This window comes from Cryptotermes secundus, unplaced genomic scaffold (genome assembly GCF_002891405.2).
Source record: "Cryptotermes secundus unplaced genomic scaffold, Csec_1.0 scaffold247, whole genome shotgun sequence".
Lineage (NCBI taxonomy): Eukaryota > Metazoa > Arthropoda > Insecta > Blattodea > Kalotermitidae > Cryptotermes > Cryptotermes secundus.
In genome coordinates, this window is record NW_019740656.1 from 3,162,264 (window position 1) to 3,183,331 (window position 21,068).

The 21,068-nt window shown below is 40.7% G+C and overlaps 1 protein-coding gene across 1 annotated transcript in view; it reads left to right on the plus strand.

Moving 5' to 3' along the window:
* Nucleotides 1–20,802, plus strand: part of LOC111872399 — a 70,068-nt gene extending 49,266 nt beyond the window's left edge. The window contains exons 16-23 of the mRNA XM_023866251.2: nucleotides 1,114–1,311; nucleotides 2,430–2,675; nucleotides 9,222–9,580; nucleotides 11,414–12,349; nucleotides 14,967–16,495; nucleotides 16,931–17,075; nucleotides 19,710–19,810; nucleotides 20,024–20,802. Of these exons, the coding sequence (XP_023722019.2) occupies nucleotides 1,114–1,311; nucleotides 2,430–2,675; nucleotides 9,222–9,580; nucleotides 11,414–12,349; nucleotides 14,967–16,495; nucleotides 16,931–17,075; nucleotides 19,710–19,810; nucleotides 20,024–20,357 (3,848 nt within the window). The 3' untranslated portion in view covers nucleotides 20,358–20,802. The remainder of the gene's footprint in view (nucleotides 1–1,113; nucleotides 1,312–2,429; nucleotides 2,676–9,221; nucleotides 9,581–11,413; nucleotides 12,350–14,966; nucleotides 16,496–16,930; nucleotides 17,076–19,709; nucleotides 19,811–20,023) is intronic.
* Nucleotides 20,803–21,068: the final 266 nt, after the last annotated feature.

Genomic DNA, 21,068 nt, shown 5'->3' on the forward strand with positions numbered 1-21,068 from the left:
AAATCTATCCCTGTAACAGGCCATGAAGGCCCATAGGGTTGTGAGACGTTGAGGGTCCCACATTATCCCAGACAGTCGGCTCAAAGATGGCGGTAAGGTTGTCAGCCTTATGCACCGGCCACGCTTTACTCCCCAGGAAAAGTATTTAATTAATTCCTGGTACTCATTTCTGTTAGAGGCTGAATCCACCCCAGGGCCATAGTGCGGCTGGAAGGATTAGCTCAACTGAAAAAATCCACTGACCTCATCGGCACTTGAACCCGCGACCTTCCGGCTTGTAGCATAGTGCCTCAACCAACTACGCTACCACGTGCCCCCATAGTTAATATCCCAGGTTTCTAAATCATGTGATTACTCCCTGCTGGACTGCACCCCACTCTTTGTTCTGTTGAAACATTGATTCACCACTCGTTTGTTAATCACAGCCAGATTTATGAAAATATTTTTGAAAAATGTTTCAGACCACATCTGTAGAGAAAAATGAAACAATTTTTTTTATCAGTACTTGTTTGCATGAGTCTTAAGGTGTCAGATGTAATGAAAGAAAAACTTATTTTAACATGAAAAATTTCACTCTTGTACTTATATTAATCTTGGACAAGCCATCAAGTGTAAACAAGTTTAATGTAAATATATTAATTATTTATATGGCTTATATTTGTGAGCCCTTTGCAACATCTTTAGAGGCACAACATTGAAAAGGACTTACCGTACAATTGCTGTAGATCTTTGTATATTCAGAAATTATACACTTATAAAGTATAAACCTATAAAACTGTAAAACCATAAAGTAAAACTTATCAATCAGAAGTTGGAATATAAAAAAAAAACAAACAACTTTTCTGTTAATATTTAAAAATCTACAAATTATCCTATAATTCTGACTGTACAACTTTTAATTATACAATGATCTATAGCGCTTGTAAAGCAATTTCCTATTATTGTAGAGCCTCTGAAAATGGCCTCAAAGGACCGCTTTATGAAAATATCTAATAGACAGGTTGAGATTTGAACCTGGGATGATTTTAAGATGTTTTGCATAGACACCGATGATTGTTCAATATTTGCAAATTATCGTGGAACTCACAGATGAATGAATCTTTTCAATTTCAGGCCAGCGATGTGAGAGGAGGATGCTCCACATTCCGTTCAAGCCATTGTCAGAACGGATGCTTCATGAACCTTTCTGGTTAGGTCTCATTACAGTAACAGTTGTGCTGGGTGTAATTGGACTGTTCTGGTGTGCAAAACGGCACTTCCCTGAGAAGCTTGAGAAACTGCTTGAAGAAGAACCAGACAGAAGCAGGACAGGTATTTCTGTCAACTAGTTCTGAATTCTCAGTATAAAGTTTCACCCAACATAGGTAGAACGAAATAAAAGAAGAACTCGATTTGTATCCATAATAGTTTGGACACGAAGGCTATCGAGATTTCACATTTTCTAAGAATGTGTTTTTTTCACATTTGTTGGTACTAGAGATATATCACCATTCTTGATAGAGATCTTGTCACTGGGTACAGTCCCTCGTCATGTCAATCCATTCTCTGAAAATATGTTTCTTTAACATTCATTTTAATATTATCATTCCATTTCTGCCTCTATTCCAAGAGAATCTTTCCACCAAAATTGTATGCATGATTGAGAATATTGTTGTTCTCTGGACTATGAGGCGAAGGTAAAGTTGTCCTTATGCTTAACTACCCCTACTCCATGAAGGGGTATCGGGAGTGGATGTATAGATCCACATTTTCTTGACCTCGGCACTAACTGGAGGTGAGTGGTCAGTGTCACTCCCTGGCTGCTTTACCCTCGGAGAAAGAGCCACCAGTACCTATTGGATATGAGGCTGGATGGGCCCCAGAGCTGGTCTGGAGAAAGTGGAGAAGAGAAAATTCTTGACCCTACTGGGACTCAAACTCCGACCCCTCGGTCTTCCAGTCTGTAGCCAATTGCTACAATGACTGTGCTGTCCTGGCTCACTCTTTTGGACTGTGACATAATAAAAACTTGTAGAGCATTATCAACATATCAGAGGAATCTTCTGCCTCTCACTTCTTTCCTGAAGATACATCTCAGAAGACCATAATATTGATATTGGTTCTCACAGCTGTCACTAAGAGGAGTACTGTCCTCTGTCTTCTGATATGCAATGCTGTGTGATTAGAAAGCAAGCATCAAGCTGTATGCTGACTTGGGTTGTTCTTTGCTACTTGCCAGTTTGTGTTACTTTGACCCTGAAGATGGAGGCAGTATGTTCCTCCACCACTTCTACGAGACTACACAGAATCATATTCCAGAATACCTCCTCCACAAATGGTTGAGTCTTTCATGCAGGCTGCATATTGAAGTTCCCTTGAGTAGTCCACCTGATATTATGATAGTAAGATTTGGAAGACTGTACATTGTCATCGATCTGTTCTGCCCGCAGGTTACAGCTCACATTCCCGCCCGCCATCTGTCCGTGAACAGCTGGCTGCAGCAGGAGGGGCAACAGTGGTGGTTGTTCCTAGCCCTCAGCCCGGGTGCCCGCGCTCACTATTTGGCCGCCTGGGTATTCGCAAACCCTCACTCCTCAGCCTCACCAGCCCACACGGCCACAACAACCACCAAACCTCTGCATCAGCTACATCGAGAACATTTAGTTTGGATGATTTGCTTAAACCACCACCAAGAAGTAAGATCAGTCTTAAACCACCGGTATTGTTTTCCAAAACAACAGAAACTGATTGGCTGCCTCTGCGGTCCTGCTGGATCATGAGCGCTATACATTTTGAAGCTGTTTGACCCATTGCATTAGGCTCTTTCTCCTCTCACAGCGCCATTTACACATTTCTAGGACAGGAGATAAGAATTGCACTGGAAAAGGGCCACACTAGCACACATGCTTAAATTATTTACAGTTTCAAATTTATTCCTTTTTTACAATGAAATCTGGTCTCAGATCTGATTTGTCAGTATGAAAATTGTCTAATTCTGATTATGTTGCAGTGTTCTTCATATCCTTTTCTTGTTTTTATGTTATATATAAGTCAGGTCACAGGTGGTGTGCCTACCAGTTGACATACATTGTGAACAAGATCCCAGATAAGTCAAAGATTAGTAAATTTAATTTTCTGTAAGTGTGGTTGGTTGAGGCATTGTGCTACAAGCTGGAAGCTTGCGGGTTCGAATCCTGATGAGGGGGATTATTTTTTCAATTTACCTAATGCTTCCAGTGGCAATATGGCCCTGGGGTCGACTCAGCCTCTAACAGACACGAGTACCAAGAATCTTCCTGATGGGTAAAAGGCGGCCGGAACGTAAGGCTAACAACCTTACCGCCATCTGTGAGCCAGTTGTATAGAGAATATAACTTGGGAAAACTGAAGAAACTTGGGGAAAAACCTGCTCTAGTCCCATTCTTTTCATAAATTTCACATGAAGTCACTTGGAATTGAACCCATAGCTTCAAAGTAAGAATCCAGTGTCTACCCACCTGAGCTATGGCATAACATTATAAAAATAATATCCTTTCTTTTATATATAAAGAGATTCTGTAAGAACAAGAGTTATCGTTGTCATTATGCAATTTCAGGTTACAGTGTCAGTGAAGTACATGTATTAAGCCTTTACATAGTGCTTTAGCATAAGTTATGTAGAAGGTCACGAACGAGCCAGCAGTCTTTTTCCTTTTGTGTATTATGCCATTCTGTGAGTATTTGATATTATTTGATCTGGATGTGTGAAGTGTAATATGCTATATATTGGAGATGCTTTATAATTTGTGCATGTTATTCGTGGGAGATGGCATTAAATATCTGCCTCCATGCATCATTCAGTAACTTGTAGGACTGGAAAGGAACAGAGGAGAAAGCTGGGAAAGTTAATAGTACAGAAACAAGGGACCACTGAATTCTCAGCAGATGTTGCACTAGTAAGAATATTAAGTAGTTTCCAGTTTTAATTAATGGAGATTAATTTGTGTTTCTTCTGGATTAAATGAGGTTAAATCAGGGGCGGCCCGTGTATAGGCACTGAGGAATTGCAGCACCCCCAATTTCCACTTGATATTATCGATAACATTTATATAATGAGTCCTTTTTTCTTTAATTCTTTCTTTATACTTGTACAATACAATATATAATCCTTAAGCTTAATGTTAGTAGCCAAATCTTTGTATGGAACTGTGCACTTCTGGAGGAGCACCCCCACTAATTTTAGCTACGAGCCGCCACTGTGTTAAATTGTAATAATTTAAATTATATTTTGTGCAGTTGTCATAGGATGAATAAAGTTGGCATAAATATGCTGATATTTCATTGTTCTATAATGGAAATGACCTCTATGTACAGTATCTTAAATAATGAAACACCATTATTTCACAGCATTATGAACTAAAGGCTTGGTTATATGTCATGAAAAATTAACAAGAAGAGAAAGAGCCTGATGACTTGGGTTGAACAGTTTGAATGTTGTACAGTTCTCTCCCGTCTCTTGTCTGCGTGTTGTAGCAGTAGGAGTCTGTGGCAATGCCTCTCTTCTCTGACTGTCACTTTACCTCCCTGTCGTGACCACTCAATCCACGTGTCGGTGTTGTGTGTATTAGTGTGTGCTGGTAGGTTCACACCTGTGGTTATAGTGTGCACAAACATACTCAAGTTCCTAACAAACTGTAATTCTGTGGCGGGTTTTCCTGACATTGAAAACAAGGATGTTTAATATGATGTTATTTAGGATTTGAGGTTCTTGCAGCAGTCGTTATAAAGAGTTCTGTATTCTGGGGTATAACTCCATGCAGTCTTTTGAAAGTGTACTGATGTTCTGGGGAAACATATCACCACCATCTTCAGGGTCTGCTTGCTACCTGCTTTATGCTCTTTTCTGGCTTGACCTGTCTTCCTGGAGGATAAGGGTGGCTGGCATGTAAGCCTGGCAACCTTACTGCCATCTGTCAGCCAATAGTCTAGAGAAAATGTGGGAACCTTAACATCTCACAGCCCCATGAGCCTTCACGGCCTGTACAGGGATAACTTTATCCTTTTACCTTTACCTGTTTTTCAATCCTGGAGCTGACATGTTCGCCAGAAACATCAGCTGACTTTCAGTAGACTACATGGCGTTGTATTCCAGAAGATAGAACACTTCATATTTTTACTTATTTGTAATTTAATGACCCTCTCATTTAGCATTGCATGATTGGCTTGTAGTGAATAATGAGCTTGAAAGGATGTGCAAGGAAGCAGTCATGACCTGATTTGAGATACTCCAGGAATGTGAATGGAAAATTGTGGAGAGCCTCCAGGAATGTGACTGGAGGGACTAAGGAAAACTGAATATCCTCCAGGAATGTGACTGGCGGAACTAAAGAAAACAGTGAAGGACCTCCAGGAATATGACTGGAGGGACTAAGGAAAACTGTGAAGGACCTCCAGGAATGTGACTGGAGGCACTAAGGAAAACTAAAGAATCTTAGAATTTTCAGTGTTCCAGACAAGATTCGATGTGGACACCTTTGGAATATGGGTCAGAAGTATTGCTGCTTGTGCCAACTTGCTTAGAAATACAATGTTGTGTATCAGAAATGCTAATAGGTAGTATATTGTAATCATTATGAGTTACAGGAACTGTAGGTTCCCACTGTGTTTAAGATTCGAGGTTTAATCTTATGTCCTTGGTTGGCCCTCATTATTCTCGATGTAATCTTATCATCGGGAACATCAGTCCACTCCGTTGACATTCTTCAGAATTAGACTGCTTAATCTCACTTGGTGGGCAGCCAGACCAAATGTATCTAGAGACTTTTGCAAAAACAACAGTTTAAAATTAATTTTCTAGAATAAACTCTGTCTTCCTACAGAATTTTAATTATTTTAGTGAATTTGTAATGCCATTAATTAAACATATAATATCATCTTTCACTCAAAAGCGAACCGGAAGAACAGAAATACTTTATATGTAATGTATGCTGCCCCTGTAACAGGCCGTGGAGGCCCGTAGAGTTGTGAGACGTCAAGGCTTCCACATTTTCTAGACAGTCATCTCACAGATGGCAGTGAGGTTGTCAGCCTTACATGCCGCCTGCCCTTTACCCCCGAGGAAGGTTCCTGGTACTCACTTCTGTTAGAGGCTGAGTCGACCCCAGGGCCAGGATTAGGTCAATTGAAAAATCTAATGACCCTATTAGGAATTGAACCTGCGACCTTCTGACTTGTAGCATAGTGCCTCAACCGACTACACTATCATGTGCCCCTCTGTAAAATATAATGCCCTCCTATTAGTGATGATAGTCCCTAGATTAAGTTTTTGTACTATAAAGTAATAAATTAAGCATCATGGAAGGTAAATGAGTCTACAGAATCTTAACAGCATCGAACTCAAAAATACTATCCTGTTTTCACCAAGAATTTTACATTAATTCTATGAAGTAGGGAGTACAGGAACTCTGAAATTCCATGCTGTAAGTCCAAAGTAATTAACAGAAGATTTGATAATTACAGTTTGTTGGGAACTTTTCGTAGATGTTAATGTATTTTGCAAACAGCTATGACTCATAAAACCTAAAACTTTTCCTAAAGTAATCATCCAAGAAACATTTATTGTGTAGTCTTGCTTGTCAGACATTTAACCTAATCCAAAACACATAGTCTACTTTTTCACCTGTGAAGGCATGGATAAATGAATACATTATGCTGAACAGAAATTTGTTTGGTGTAGGCAAGTTGAAGAGCAGAAATCCCCAGACTTCCGTCAGATTTGTGGAATGTCTACAATGTAGTTATCAATGGAGAAAGAATTAATACTGATATCTTTTATTTTTTTCTGTTTTATTAACAATTTTCATACCTAAAAAAAATCTCATAATTTCATTAATTGCATTAATGGTATTGCATTTACATTTGAGAAGATAAACATCTTGTCTGAGCATTACTCATGTTTTACTGTTTCTACTGGACTTTTATGTTATTTCACAAATTAATGGTTAGACCATTTCCTCATCTGGATATTTTGTTTCTTGTACCTTTTAGACTAGCCAAAATGACCTGTAAATGTATTTGTCAGTCTCTTACACTGCCTGCTCTTTTTGCTATATGTTGTAAATTCCTGTTAACTCATTATTTATGTTATACATATGTTGTATGGTTTTGGGTAGTTTTCCTTTTCTGAAGACAAATTACAAGAGCTTTACACATATTTCATTATGATTCAGATCTGTTTGAAATGAAAAATGTATCATTTGCAAGACACTCAGTTACAAATTTTTCAGCATCACATCTGTTGTGCAGCCAGTATTTAAGTTTTCCTAGTATCATAGGAATGACATAAAATAGTATAGGGTATCCCAGTATCTTGGCACCATCAGATGATAGTTTTGTTTGTCCATATCCTAACAGTGGAAGCAGATAGTTTCAGTTATACCTGTAGCATGACAACAGTAGAAGATAAGTATAGATTTTCTCCACATCCTTGCAATACCTGAAGATAGTTTAGATTCTCCACATATCCTAATGATTCCTAAGTCTGACAGAAATTGGAAGTTATTTATATGTATATTATTATATTATTTCTGTCTGTGAATATTATTCAGGAGATGATAACAGATATTCACAATACAGCTTAATAAAAGTTTCCTTGAAGTAAGTGTTTTTATGATGATGCTGGTTTAGACATCACAGAATACTTTTCACTGTAATTTCCATCATCTGTTCTCGAGACAGAGGGGAACTTATAAAGCAGAGAAATTACCACTGGCTGCTGTGTAGCTGTGTGCTGAGATGTACACTTGTGAGAACAATTGCCTCAGTGCTGCCCATTATGCTACAGAGTTATGTTGAATATCTTTCTTTTTATTTCCTATCCTAGGTAGGGTGTCTTGTGCTTCAAACACAGATAATTAGCATATGTAGAGCACTGATTGAGTCTTGTTAAATGTAAGAGTACACAGTATTCTGCAACTTGGTATATTCTGCACTTAATCGATATTAGTTCAGCGTAGTTCTGAACCTAAATATTCAAGCTGATAACGGCATGTCTGAATAACTCAAATGTAGTGTAGATGTAGCTAAGTAGTGTATTTGAAATGGGAAATAAGACGCACACGTTGGAACACAAGAGCGTGCTTCAAGTTTGGATTTGCGGTTCTCACAGCAGGGACTGCAAAGAGCATGGTCCTTTGTGTTGTAACACCACGTAGTTAAGGAGAGCCTGACGTTTCAGGGGAATATATTGTGTCTGTCTTCAGGGTGAAAGGGTAAAATAAGAAAGAAACCAGCAAGCAGAAATGAATGCAGTTAGCAAGTTTAGCATGATCATCATACTGCCTTGTTCTGCTGTTTTTTTGCTTTGTTGCTCTTCAGCCCTGAAGATGGAGTTCATCCAGTATTGCAGGCTTTTCCTGAACTTTTTTTTATTGCTAGTGGGGTTGGACTAAGTCACTTGTACTGCGGCCACTTCTGGCATATTGTACCAGCCCCATATGATAGGTGAGGGTGATTGTGGAGTAATTGGTGGAATGAAGATTGGCAGGGGAAACTGAAGTACTCAGAGACTGAGACTGAGTAAAATCACAAAAATCGTAGTCAGGATAGTTGATCTCGAGGCTGAATAAACTTAGAGATATGAGTATTAGGGGTGAGCCATAAAACTGGCACTAGCACTGCGACCATCAGTGGTCTGTTGTGCTTAACTTAGAGATAAGCTTGCTCTGGTGACACTTCATCCACAGTGAGTCTCGCATCAGATGACCAAAGACAGAATCCGAGGTTCCACGGATTTACTCGCACCCTGCAGCTGCATGTTTTTTACAACTATTTTGCTTGGCAGTGCTGTATATGGAACTAAGGAAAAGAACTGCATTTAGAAACAAGAAGTCAGGGTCAAGAAGTAGCCTGTCTATTTTAGTAGAAATAATTGGCCTATCAGATAGTATTGCATTCTATATTTCTCCCCCACCACTTTTATTTTTCTATAATTTCTAGGGGAAACGTTTCTAGAACTATGTTAATGTGGGTCGTTTCTAATGTCACACTTTAACAATTAAGTCATATGTGCTTTTAACCTCAAATGGTTGGTGTATTTGTAACTCATTTTCAGTTTGGATACCACTTTTGTGAGTCATGTTACCCAGTTATCCAGCATACTTCTGATGGGTTGGGTAATTTAAAGTTTGCTCCCCACTGTTTTAATGCATTATATTCAAAATCTGTCAAACATATGCCATCAAGAATCTTTTGTTATTCTCCAGGGACTCCGTCCCCACATAAGAAACGCAACAATTCGACACCAACTAAGAGAAACATTTCTGAAAAGAAGCAGATCCTCCAGCAACTTATAACTCCCTCAGCAAATCAACACAATCCACGGAAAGTGAGCTTGGGTGAGCTGATCCAGCTCAGTGAACGGAAAATGAAACAGGTTGATAAGGAGAAAGAGGGAGGAGCAGACGGAGAAGAGACAGAAACAACATTCAGCACAGCTGTGTCAGATTCGCAGTCGGCGCCCTCTACTGCCGCCATGTCGAGCATCGATACCAAATTCGAGAAGAAGGTTACTTTTGCAAGGCTTCTCAGCAAAGTGTCTGCAGAAATGAGTTCTGGATCAGAGGTAATCGTTGTAATTAGACTTATCTCCAGTGATATACAAATCTCATGTCATTGTCAGAACTGAGTGTATTAGAATTCTGCTTGTAACTCTTATGTTTCTTGTTACAGTTTTCTTGCAGGTATCAAGCTTCAGACAGAAGTCTCTGCCCCTGTCTGTTCTACAGTTTCAGAACCAACCACATTCTCCCATATCTATCCTCTTCTTTCTTTGTCCTTTCTCACTTGATTCTTCCATTATTTCTCAGTCTTTCCGCCACTGACCTTCATTCTGGGTCAATGTTATTACCGTTGCTATGCTCCTTACATTCATTTCTCACTGCCAATCATCTGAAACCAATTTTTGTTTAACCCTAGGAGTGCATACTATAATTCCTACAATGTGAAGCCACCATTTTAAGTTGTCAGACCTTTTGTTCTTTGAAGAAAGCAGTCTTNTTTTGTTCTTTCATTGATAAATAATAAATATAAAACTCCATAAGATCTTAAAGTGCAGGGAATATTTCCCACCACATGTTTCTTGAGTGTATGAGTCAGATAAAACGTCAGATTTGCATGTGCACATCATGAATGCCTGCAATTTGTCTAACTGTCTGATAGTAGAACTGAGGGATGTCCTTACATTCACCCATCCATCATCTTCTCTGTCTTTCAATTGACCATAATTTAGGAGATTTCCCAGTTAAAATTTTGTATGCAATTCATGTCTCCCAAATTTGTTTTGTCCCAAGCCCATCTTAACATTCCTCATTTCACTCTTTTTACAGTACTAAGGTAACTGTACAGATTATGAAGATCCCTTATTATAGATTGTTTTCACCATTGGCAAATTTTAATCCTCATTGTAGTCTTACATTTATACTTAATGTTTTCATCATTCCTAAAACACAGAAACTATACACTACTTTCAGATATATTCCATTTAATGCCACTTGTATTTATGTACTTCCCATAATTCATTCTTACATTCTGTCAGGTGTGTGTGTGTGTGTGTCTATGGTCAAACTTATAAGTAACTCTTCACATGCCTACATCTTTGTATTTATTTGAAGTATTAAAAATATTGTAGCAAGTATTAACATATGGAGCAGCTACTGTCCTGCCATCCATAATCACTTATGGTTGTAAGATCAATTAATTCTCAGCAACACATCTGGTAACAGCAGTGTACTCATTCACCTCTTCTCTTCTTGACTGCATTGCACTGAACTGGGAACTGAAGCTTCAGATCTCTGCCACCTCACCCACAGGGAAGGCAGGCAATCTCAGCCATTTTGTAAACATTCCAGTGCATCTGAGTACTGCACATGCAGGCCAGTCCATACTGGTGCCTTGGGGAGGGGAAGGGTCTAGATGAGAGGTACACACAGGCCAGACAGTGCAGTCCCACCCCATTAGTTTGCATTTCTGTCTTTGTACGTGTAAGTAAGAGGGTTCTAGAAATTGCCAGAATGTTAGGAACAGTCATGTAAAAATAATGGAAATATTTTACTCTGTAATTAGACTCATACTGTGTTTTTTTCTTTTTTCACTGGCTCTACAGCCCCCTTGGGCCCTGGCCTGTGATTTTTCAGGTTCATGATCATTTTACAGATGGTAGGACTCCTGGGACAAGTGATCAGCTTGTTGTAAGGCCTCTCCCTAACCACAGGATAACACAAACACAGAAACAACATGTGCACATATAAAACATTCATGCCTTGTGTGGGATTCAAACCCACGAACCCAGTTTCCAAGTGAGCGAAGACAGTACATGCCTTAAACCGCTTGGCTACCATGGCAGGCATACCGCGAATTTATATGAATAAGTTTCAGAATCTTTTATGTCTCATTACAGGTTGAAGGAAACCAGACTCGCCACCCGCAGCTGTCTGGTCTGCCTCGCTCAAATAGCACTCCACCTTCCCCAGCTACTGACGGTCGGTCACCACACAGTACCAGCAGTAACCAAGGAAGTGATTCCATGTCAAGTCTGGATACAACCCTTCCCCTGCTTGGATGCGGACAGACGGTAACAGAGGTGCTAGCCAACCGCCGCCCCAACCGGTTGCTGCAGCAGACTGGGAGACCAGTCAAGAATCCAAGTGCTGACTCAATCTTGGCGATGTTCCGTAACTTCTCTTCTGCCACTTCGGGTTCAGCCTTGCACAAGACATCTTCATCCACCACTCCAACTGCGTCCAGTCCTCAGGATGACGCTGCGGGTTCTGATGAGTCCTCCACGTCATCTGTCCCCACACCAGTATCATCTTCCAGCTTCACAATAGACTCCCCTCCCTTACCTCATCCCTTCTATCGCCATAACAGCAACACTATAGAAGTCCCGGTGTTGGATGCCCTTAGTGCAAACAAGACCATCAGTGGAAGCGGCAATCTGCTTCAGCCTCCAACAATCTTGTTGGAAATACCCAGCAGTGGAATCAATAAATGTCTCTCACCTATCCGAGAACTTCCGACTCCACTTGCAACCCCTTCCCCATCTCCTGCCCTTACACCCATCATGCCTCGAAGTGCTCCTCCTTATTTGAGAAGCAGAGATGATCAGATTAACATAGTGGACTCTGTAGCTGGTGACTCAGTCCAGCTGCCCTGTATCACAATCACAAACAGCGATGATGAGGAGGAAGAAGAAGAGGATGAAGTGGTTGCAATAGAGGTGACAGACAAGGTTTCTAAGTGTGAGTCATACCCAACTGCTTCTGCTGCTCCTGATGAAAGTGAAGAAACCAAGGCAATACACACAATCCAGTTGCCACTTCCATTCACAATGAATGTAAGCTTGACCTTCTGTGTATTTCAAAACATGTTTCTTAACCCCTTATATGACATAACTGTAATGATGCATGAGATTATGGTAATATAGTGCTCTGATAGGGTTCCATACATGCTGGTTGCAGGCGTACTAATTCTGCTAATGGGATCTGCCAACAACTTTCTGTCTGTCATCAACTGTCATCATTTTCATGAGAAATATTTATTAAAAGAGCTTCTTGAAAGTTATATTTTGTATTTTATGATGGATTGTGATTATGTGAAGGTGGACACCATAGGATTTCTACAAAATTATAAGTTAAAAATTAAAGGATGCAGTGAAGTATTTTTAAAGTTTAGCTCTCCAATCTCGCAACAAAAGGCAGTGCTCCTGGGTTTATTAGTAGCAATAATTTGTTGACCGTATCCAACACACAGCTTTCAGGGAAGTTACTGCGGTGTGTTCACCTGTATGTAGTGGTTGTAATGTGCCATGGTAGCATCTGCTTCCTTTTAATCTTGCTGTATTCCACCAGACACAAAAGAACCCCAGCATTTTAATAGTTGCCTGCAGCTACCCCAAACAGTCTTACTCTTGATTTAAGGTTCCTTTTGCATCATTACAGAGAGCCAATTGTGAGACAATGCAGAATTTAAATTTATACAATTTTCCACATCTGTGAAATTTGCTGATTTCAAAGTGACAAAGTTTCTTAGAAGAGGAGGGTTGGTACTGTCAATCTAGGTCCTGAATATATACATGGTGAAGAGGGGGGGGAGAGGCCATAGAGCAGTGCTGTCCAACGTTCTTATGTACTCGGTCACAATTCACTGATGCCTATGGAGGTGCGGGCGCCACCACACACTACTACTACTACTACTAATAATAATAATAATAAAAAACAATAATAATAAAATTTTTCGAAAATATTTAACAGTGCTCAGACATTCAAAAATGTCTCTTGTCTTACAATTTGAATTAATATTAAAAATCGGCTCAATTATATGTGGTTACGGAGGGCGCCAGAAAAATATACCACGGGCACCGCGTTGGACAGGGCTGCCATAGAGGCACCCTTCACAACTCATAGATGAAGTGAAGAAAGCTACTATCAACCTTCAGTACTTAATTGCTTCAAGTTGGCACATATTAGCCTTATATCATATCAAAATCTATTTATCCATCTATTCTGGTATTTCAGAAACCATTACACTACATTTTTCAGCTCAAAATTTCACAAACTATCATTGTGTACATGTGTGTGCACATGTGCATGTGGTTTTATCTGGTGTATGAGACAGCTGATAGGCGAGATGCATATCAGAATGAATACAGAAAAGAATTAGGATCGGTTTTGAGAGATATACATATACTTGTATGATTGTCCTTAGGAGCTTCACAGGCAGGATGTGAGGCCTACTGAGCCTCCTATGCAGTGGGTACAGTGGGTAAATCGACAGGGGCATGAAGCTGACTATTCACTTCCATCTATAGTCGAGGTCAAGAATGGTGCAGCTCTACCTCCACTTCCCTATGTGTTTCTTGGCAAAGTGCTCACTTATTTACACTCATAGACAGCTTTTTTTAAGGAGCTTCAGTACACTTGTTTGTTCACATCTTATTTAGACCATTGGCAGTGGGCCAAAACACTGCACTATGGCCACCTTTATGTGACAGGCGCCACTAATTAAAGCTCTCATACATGTAACTATGTATTTCTAAGAGCACTTTTCAGTGTATCTTAGTATTTTTAAAGAGGATGGCATGGGCAGGGCATATAGCACACATGAGAGGAAACAGAAGTGCACATAAAGTTTTGATTGAAAGGAGTCCACTAGGGAGACCTAGACATAGATTTGAGGATAATCTTAAAATGGATCTGAATATGTGGACTGGATTCATCTGGCTTAGGATAAGAACCATTTGTGGTCTCTTGTGAACACAGTAATCAACATTTTGGATCCATAAACTGCTGGGAATTTCTTCAGTGGTTGAGTAACTATTGGGTTCTCAAGAAGAACTTGTCTCCATGGATTTAGTAATACTTCTGTTTGGGGACATGTAGGAGCCAGAGTAGCTTAGTCAGTATAGTTGCTGGCTATGGGCTGGATGACCGAGGGATTTGAGTTTGAATCGAGGTAAGAGCAAGATTTTCCCCTTCTCCGCGTTGTCCAGACCAGTTCTGGAGCCCACCCAGCCTCCTAGCCAGTGGGTACTGGGGGCTCTTTCTCCAGGATAAAGTGGCCGGGGCTTGAAGCTGACCACTCACCTCCAAGTATAGCTGAGGCCAAGAAAATGTAGTTCTTTACATTCACTCCCCCATGTGTCTCCATGGTGTCATGCTTAATTAGTTAAGCACAGGTACAATTTTACCTTTTTTATCTTGTGGACATGTAAGGTGTGTATATTCCTTTTTTATCACTCAAAAATGAATGGTTTAGGTGTGTTCTGAGGGATGGGGGATAGAAAAATGTACCCAGTCACCTTTGTGTTAAGAATCCCACCAAAACAGTGATACTGAAATATCTGTATTTTTATTATGAAGATTATTCATAAATTTGAAGAAGAGGACAGGGACACCTGATGGAAATAATGCAGTAGAATATCGAGAAATGAATTGGGTCCCTCTCTTTTCCAGGTGTCCCCGCCTCTCCCATGCAACAGTTTCAGTCCAGTGTTGGTGGTGGATGATGATGAAGTCTCTGCTGGTGGGGAGAACAGTGAGGAGTGTTCTGGTGGTGAGACAGGCTGCTGTGACAGTGAACCTGTCAGGTCTCAGCCAGTGATCCCACTTCTTACAATCCAGCAGCCATCACCTACACATCACGTTCCATCCATATATCTCCCCGGCTCTCCACCGCCTCAGCGAGGGGGTCACATGGAAACAAGCTTCCCTTTCCCAGGGAAAGGCCCACGTCGTCTGCTCAAAGAACTGGACAAACCAAACTCCTTGGATTTACCCTGTCCCCCACCACTCATCACCATTACCTGCAACATGAGTGAGGCTGAGTCGGACACAGAATCCATCTCTCCCGCAGCCAAGACTGGAGGAGTGCATCTAGGTGTTCCAGGGGGCAGTAGTGTAGGCATGTGTTACCTCAGCCCATTTTCCATGTGTTCACGTGCTGACCGCACAGCCTCTGAGTCCAATCTTAGTTCGTCAGGATATAGTTCCATGGCAAGCCCTGGACCATCTCGTTGTGGCTCAAATAACCCGCTCTGTCCATCGGAAGTGGAAGATCCTCCAGGTTCAGGCTGTGCTCCTGGCACCACAATCCTTCCTGGACACAGCCTCACTCAGAGGAAGCCCTCGCCTCTACTCCGCACTCCTGAGGGCACAACCTGCTCCAGCCAGTGTGAGGTGGAAGCTGAGAAACCTCCTGAGAGCCACGGGGTGCAAGGAGGCCATTGCAGAGGGCGCTCAGATTCCGAAACACTGTCTGATGACCTCTTTTTGGAGTCCAATGATGAAGGGATAGGTACAGATCACCTGGATGAAAAGATAGAGGAAGGAGAACTGAAAAGTGCAAAGGAATTAGAAGTGTTTATAGGTAAAGACCTTCTGGAGAATGGGAAGACACTTCTTGGCTTGCCATTACTGTCAGCTTCTCCTGTCACTAAGTTTGGCAGTGTTGACACTGGTTTGGACTGCTGTAAGCTGTTGGCCCCATCCTCCATACACAGCAGTAAGTCTTCCCTACAGCTCCCAGCCATCGTAGTGCAAGGAGATCCAGGTGGCTGTGAAAAGCACCTCAGCCCAGTGAGCTCGCGCAGTGAAAGTCCACTCAGTGATAAGATGGGTGGGCTTGGACGCTTTTCGCCATTATTTTATGGCCGACACAAGTCAGATCAGTTGCCTTTTACAGACTCAGATGGGCTGTATGACTGCCCTAGTTCAGACTGTCCCCTGAACCGAGTTCAGGGAAACACAACAGCACATCATCGTAAGTCAACAGGTCGAAGGCGAGAACGAAGATCAGCATCTCGTGCAGTTGGAGGTAATAAAACTCCTAGCCCCACTAAAGTAACAACGTTCCTGGATGTCCCTGGAAAGGAACAGTATTACCGTCCCACAGCTCCACGCAAACCCAGCCCCAAGCGATCAAGAACCCGTACTCAGCCACGTATCAGTTCTTCATCGTCTTCAGAGAGTGTCACCTCAACCAGGTAAGAATACTTTTTAATGATGATTCTTTCATTGGAAGGTATTTGTAATATAGTTTTTGTACAACTGGGTATTTCACATTGCTCAAATGATCAACAAATCTTGTCTGGTCATCAGCAAAATTATGAGAAGGAAGTTTAGTTTCTATCTCATATCATTTTCATCATAATTGGCAGTCAGTCTTGTGAAGCTGGACTTTAGTCTCCAGTGTTTTGTAGCCAGGCTCTGTCTCCAAAATACTGCATACTAATTCCATCTTCACATGGGAGACCACCTGAGAAAATTTTGTCAGGTATGTTCACTGTGTAAACTTTAAATCATATGTCATAAACAACATTAATAATTCTAAACATGTGCATTTCAAATATTGTTACTTATTTGCTCCTTGTTCATATCACAAGAGCACAGAGCACAGAGTATGTGTACTCATTTTGCAGGGAACTTCACAGTTCATCAGAGAAAATCATCAATCCTGACCGCATGTCTTGGCCTAGTCCACTTACGGGGCAAACAGATTTAGAATGGGGAAATGACAGTAAGGGACAACTCTCTGTCGAAGCATCTGGAGAGGATACAGGAGAGGTATAGTACACCACATTATTCTTCACAAACAGTGTAGTTGTTGTGAGACCAGTCTTGTGTTACATCTTTAGATCAACAAGTTCTTTATGTCATAAGATGAAGCTGTGGGAAGTACTTGCAATGCCTACTGTGCTTCAGATGTTTTGGTCTGCATATGAGTATATGGTGAGGCTTCTTCCAACTGTGAGTTAATAATATTAAGGTCTTCTGGGATGTGATGCCATAAAGAGGGACTCACACTTCTACCCTGAAGATGGAGACAGCAGGTTCCTTTGAAATGGAAGTACTTATCTACCACACTTCATCATAATCTTAATACTGAATGCAATGAAAACCTCAGCTTGCATTGCAAATGAGTAATTATACAAATTAATTCTAAATTTCTGCGCATAATTTTTGATAGAACAGATTTCCGTAAAGTTAGATTTGTCCATTGAAACCTCTTTTAATTTTCTCCCTTCCACTGTGTTTGCAATTGTTATCATAGAAGTAGCATAAATAATGCTTCATACTTAATTTATAGGTATCCTTATGGTCTATCTTCATACAAATTTTCAAATGGTTCCTTAGTAAATACCATGAAATAGAAAAGTAAGCATATATTTCAAGGTTCATCCATCATTTTATTGTTTCAAAGTCTTACATTTCATTTATTTATTTATTTTCTAGGAAGAAATTCCAAACATTTTGTGTAATACCATTGTGATTGCTTGTTAATCATGTTTCTAGATGCGAGTGTTGGTGTGTGGTTGAGCTGGCACTGTACGCTGGTTAAACCAGGATTGTTACATCATTTGCTGCACTCTCATATCTCAGAAAGAAACTTATGTAAAGAGGAGAATGTAATTTTGATCAATATATTATTTGTAACATTGTGTCATTTAGTTTTAGTCAGCCAGCTAAGTCCCTTCAGGACATATGTCTAGTATAGTTCATGCTTAATGCTTAACATAAAATAATAACCACATTTAATATGAAATTTTCACAAAAAATTTATAACAAGAAACTTAGTATAAGGCATAGTAACAAATCACTGTAATTGTAGTGTTTGTCTTCTTCTGGGTTAGTATGCCATATAATCATGTAGATGGATACCAGCATTTCAGAGGAACATGCTGCCATCTTCAGGGTTAAAGCGTGTAGGAATAGGGTCAGGTCACATAAATTCCTCGCCAACACATTCTTGGTTCTGAGTCCTGTGGTACTCATGACCATATTTTTCTGTCTCCCGACTCTGGGAGTGTGGAATCAATTGGTTATATAGACTGGCTGCAAGAAAGGTGACCACCACTCAAACCCGTGGAAGGGGACAAGGAAATTGAGTGCATTCTGGGTCAGCGGGAACAACAGAGGGAGAATTCCTTCCTATCATTCCTACTGGCCCAGACTGGGCCATATTTCTTCACCTGCTCCACATATCTGAGTGACCACTCTCCTTGCGAAGTGTATACCGATCCCAACCACCTCATACGTATTTCAGTCCTGGATATGGGTGTAGCATGTTCCTCTAGAACATCAGTGTCAGCCTACAACATTATACACAGTCATAATCCAGATCAGAGTCTGCTCAATTGCAGCTGAGAGAGCCCTACAATAGTGGGGTAGTAGTGCCTAGAATACTGCAGTAAAATCAGTCTTTAGCATCTAGTCCCCAAATTTTAGAGTTTAGTAATTCATTAGTGGAAACTACACATAGTAGTTGCAGCATACGAGCCTGATTTTTAATGATGTATGTAGTTTATTTACCTTGTTATACAAGAATGCAAATCATGTAAGTATACCATAGTGCTGCATAGTATGTCTGTAGAGGAACTGTTGCTAACATTGCTGTTCTGCCATTATGTATGTTTGCAATTAGTAAAAAACTGAAAGAAGAAGAAAAAAAGATTCATCATTCATTAAACATCGTAACATGCAACATTATTTTGTCTGAGCTACTAAAAAGCCTCAAATCTTACAATTAAATGAATTAAATAAATACATGCCCCTGTCTACTATAAATTCTATTGCAATTCTTTTTTATATATTGTCACATGTTGTGTAGGTCACGTGACAAATAACTTCACACCGTTTGGATCTAGCGAATTTATTCCGCACTCGCTCTTACAGTTACACAATTTACAGTTTCACAATTACTGTCATTTGCAGTATCACAGATACTTCTCCTGTAGTCATTTCCCTTCACTCAATACAACTCAATAACAGTGGACTTCAACTCACTCTGGCGAATGCTAGACTACAACTGACTGGTTACTCTGGTAATTCTCCTCGTTATGTAGCTTCCGCGCTGACGACACAGAAAACAGTTATGTGATAGCTACCACTGTTGCATAAACGCCGTGTTTACAGGCGTTGCTGGGCAACGCTGCCAAGACTTGTTTATTGCTGTGTAGTAACTGCGGTGTCCCCTGTTACGTCACTGTGGGAAGTGCTCTTATGCCACCGCTGGAAAAAGGGGGGGGGGGGGTTTACCGAGTGTTGTGCCGTCCAAGTCGCAATATGTTTTCCAAGTAATACCCTCTTACAAGTTTTCCCACCAACATTACATATATATTACTTGTTCTGTGTGCACTACATGGCTTGGCCATTAGGTTAGGTTACATTATGTATTATTCGTTCCTTCTTTATTTCCAGGAGGTAACAAGTCAAATGCTGCCCAAGATAATGACACACGATGAGCTACCAAAACCTCACAGAAAAGTGAGCAGGCTGAGAACCATCGGCCATCAAATACGGTATGCATTTACCCTCTCCCCTGAGGGTCAGAATTAGGTAAATGGGAGCGTTAAGTTGAAGGGATGGGTATGGATGCAGGGATAAGGCATAGATGATGATAGTAGTGTGGGGGCAGAGGAATAGGGAGTGATGGAGTGTACAAAGTTAGGGGTTGGAGGATCAGCACGTGAGGATTGTAGTGATCTTTCATTAATAGAGTTCTTATATCTCAGGTTCTTACAACGCTTGGAGTCAAGTCTGAAACGGCGTGAACGATTAGTGAGTCCTTCTGACAGTTGCGGAGAAGATGACGATGATGCAGAAGGTTCACCACAGTCACGATCTCCTCTCCTTGGTCACCACCGTCACCGCCAATATGAACAGGATATTCATAAGAGTGACGGCTTCAGTCAGTTGAACCAGCCTCCATCACGAAGTGGCAGAAGCCATCAGCGAGGGGCTGCGACAAAACAGAAGCATGGGACTGGAGCAGAATTACTTTTACCACCAGAAGATAGAGCTTGGCATCATGTCCGCATGACAGGATGTAGTGGCTGTGATGATTAGAATGTGTTACACATCTATGATATTATGGGTACCAAGTGGCAGAAATTTACACCTTCATGAAAATTGCTGTATCTGACAGCTTGTGACATCTGTTGGCATTTTATCTAACTACATAGTCACAAAACACGAGGGAATCTTTTCATGCATTTGAAATTCTTAGGAAGCTTTTGTATAAATTTATAGTCCCATGAGAGAAGAGCATCTCTGACAACCTGTAATGGCAGTTTGGTGCTGTAGGAACTAGGGCTGGAGCTTCTAGGGCTAAGAAAATATGTCTTAACTGAAATAATGTTTGATCAGGGAAGAATTAAGTTCATGATCTCCAAAATCGAGAATTTTTACATGTACAAAATGGACCATACTCATACGATGGAGTACCCAAAAGAAACCGAACTAATTTTTTTGTGGGCAGAGCTTTTGTAGTACCGCGTTTTGCCGCTATGAGCGCATAGGGCTAACATTCCTGAGTCGATAAGCCGACTACCGTTGCTTCAGAAGGTAAGGACTAGTTTCGGCAGAGTTTATAGTGACAACTGTTTTGTGTGATCGTCGTTTTTGCAATGGCCCGAACACATGAAAATGTTGAAAAAATTCGTGAAATCATCAAGGAAGATCGACGACGGACCATTGAAGAAATTGTGGAGCTGTCGGGAGTGACTTGGAGCTCAGTTTAGCGAATTTTGACAGAAGATTTGGGAATGAAAAGGGTGG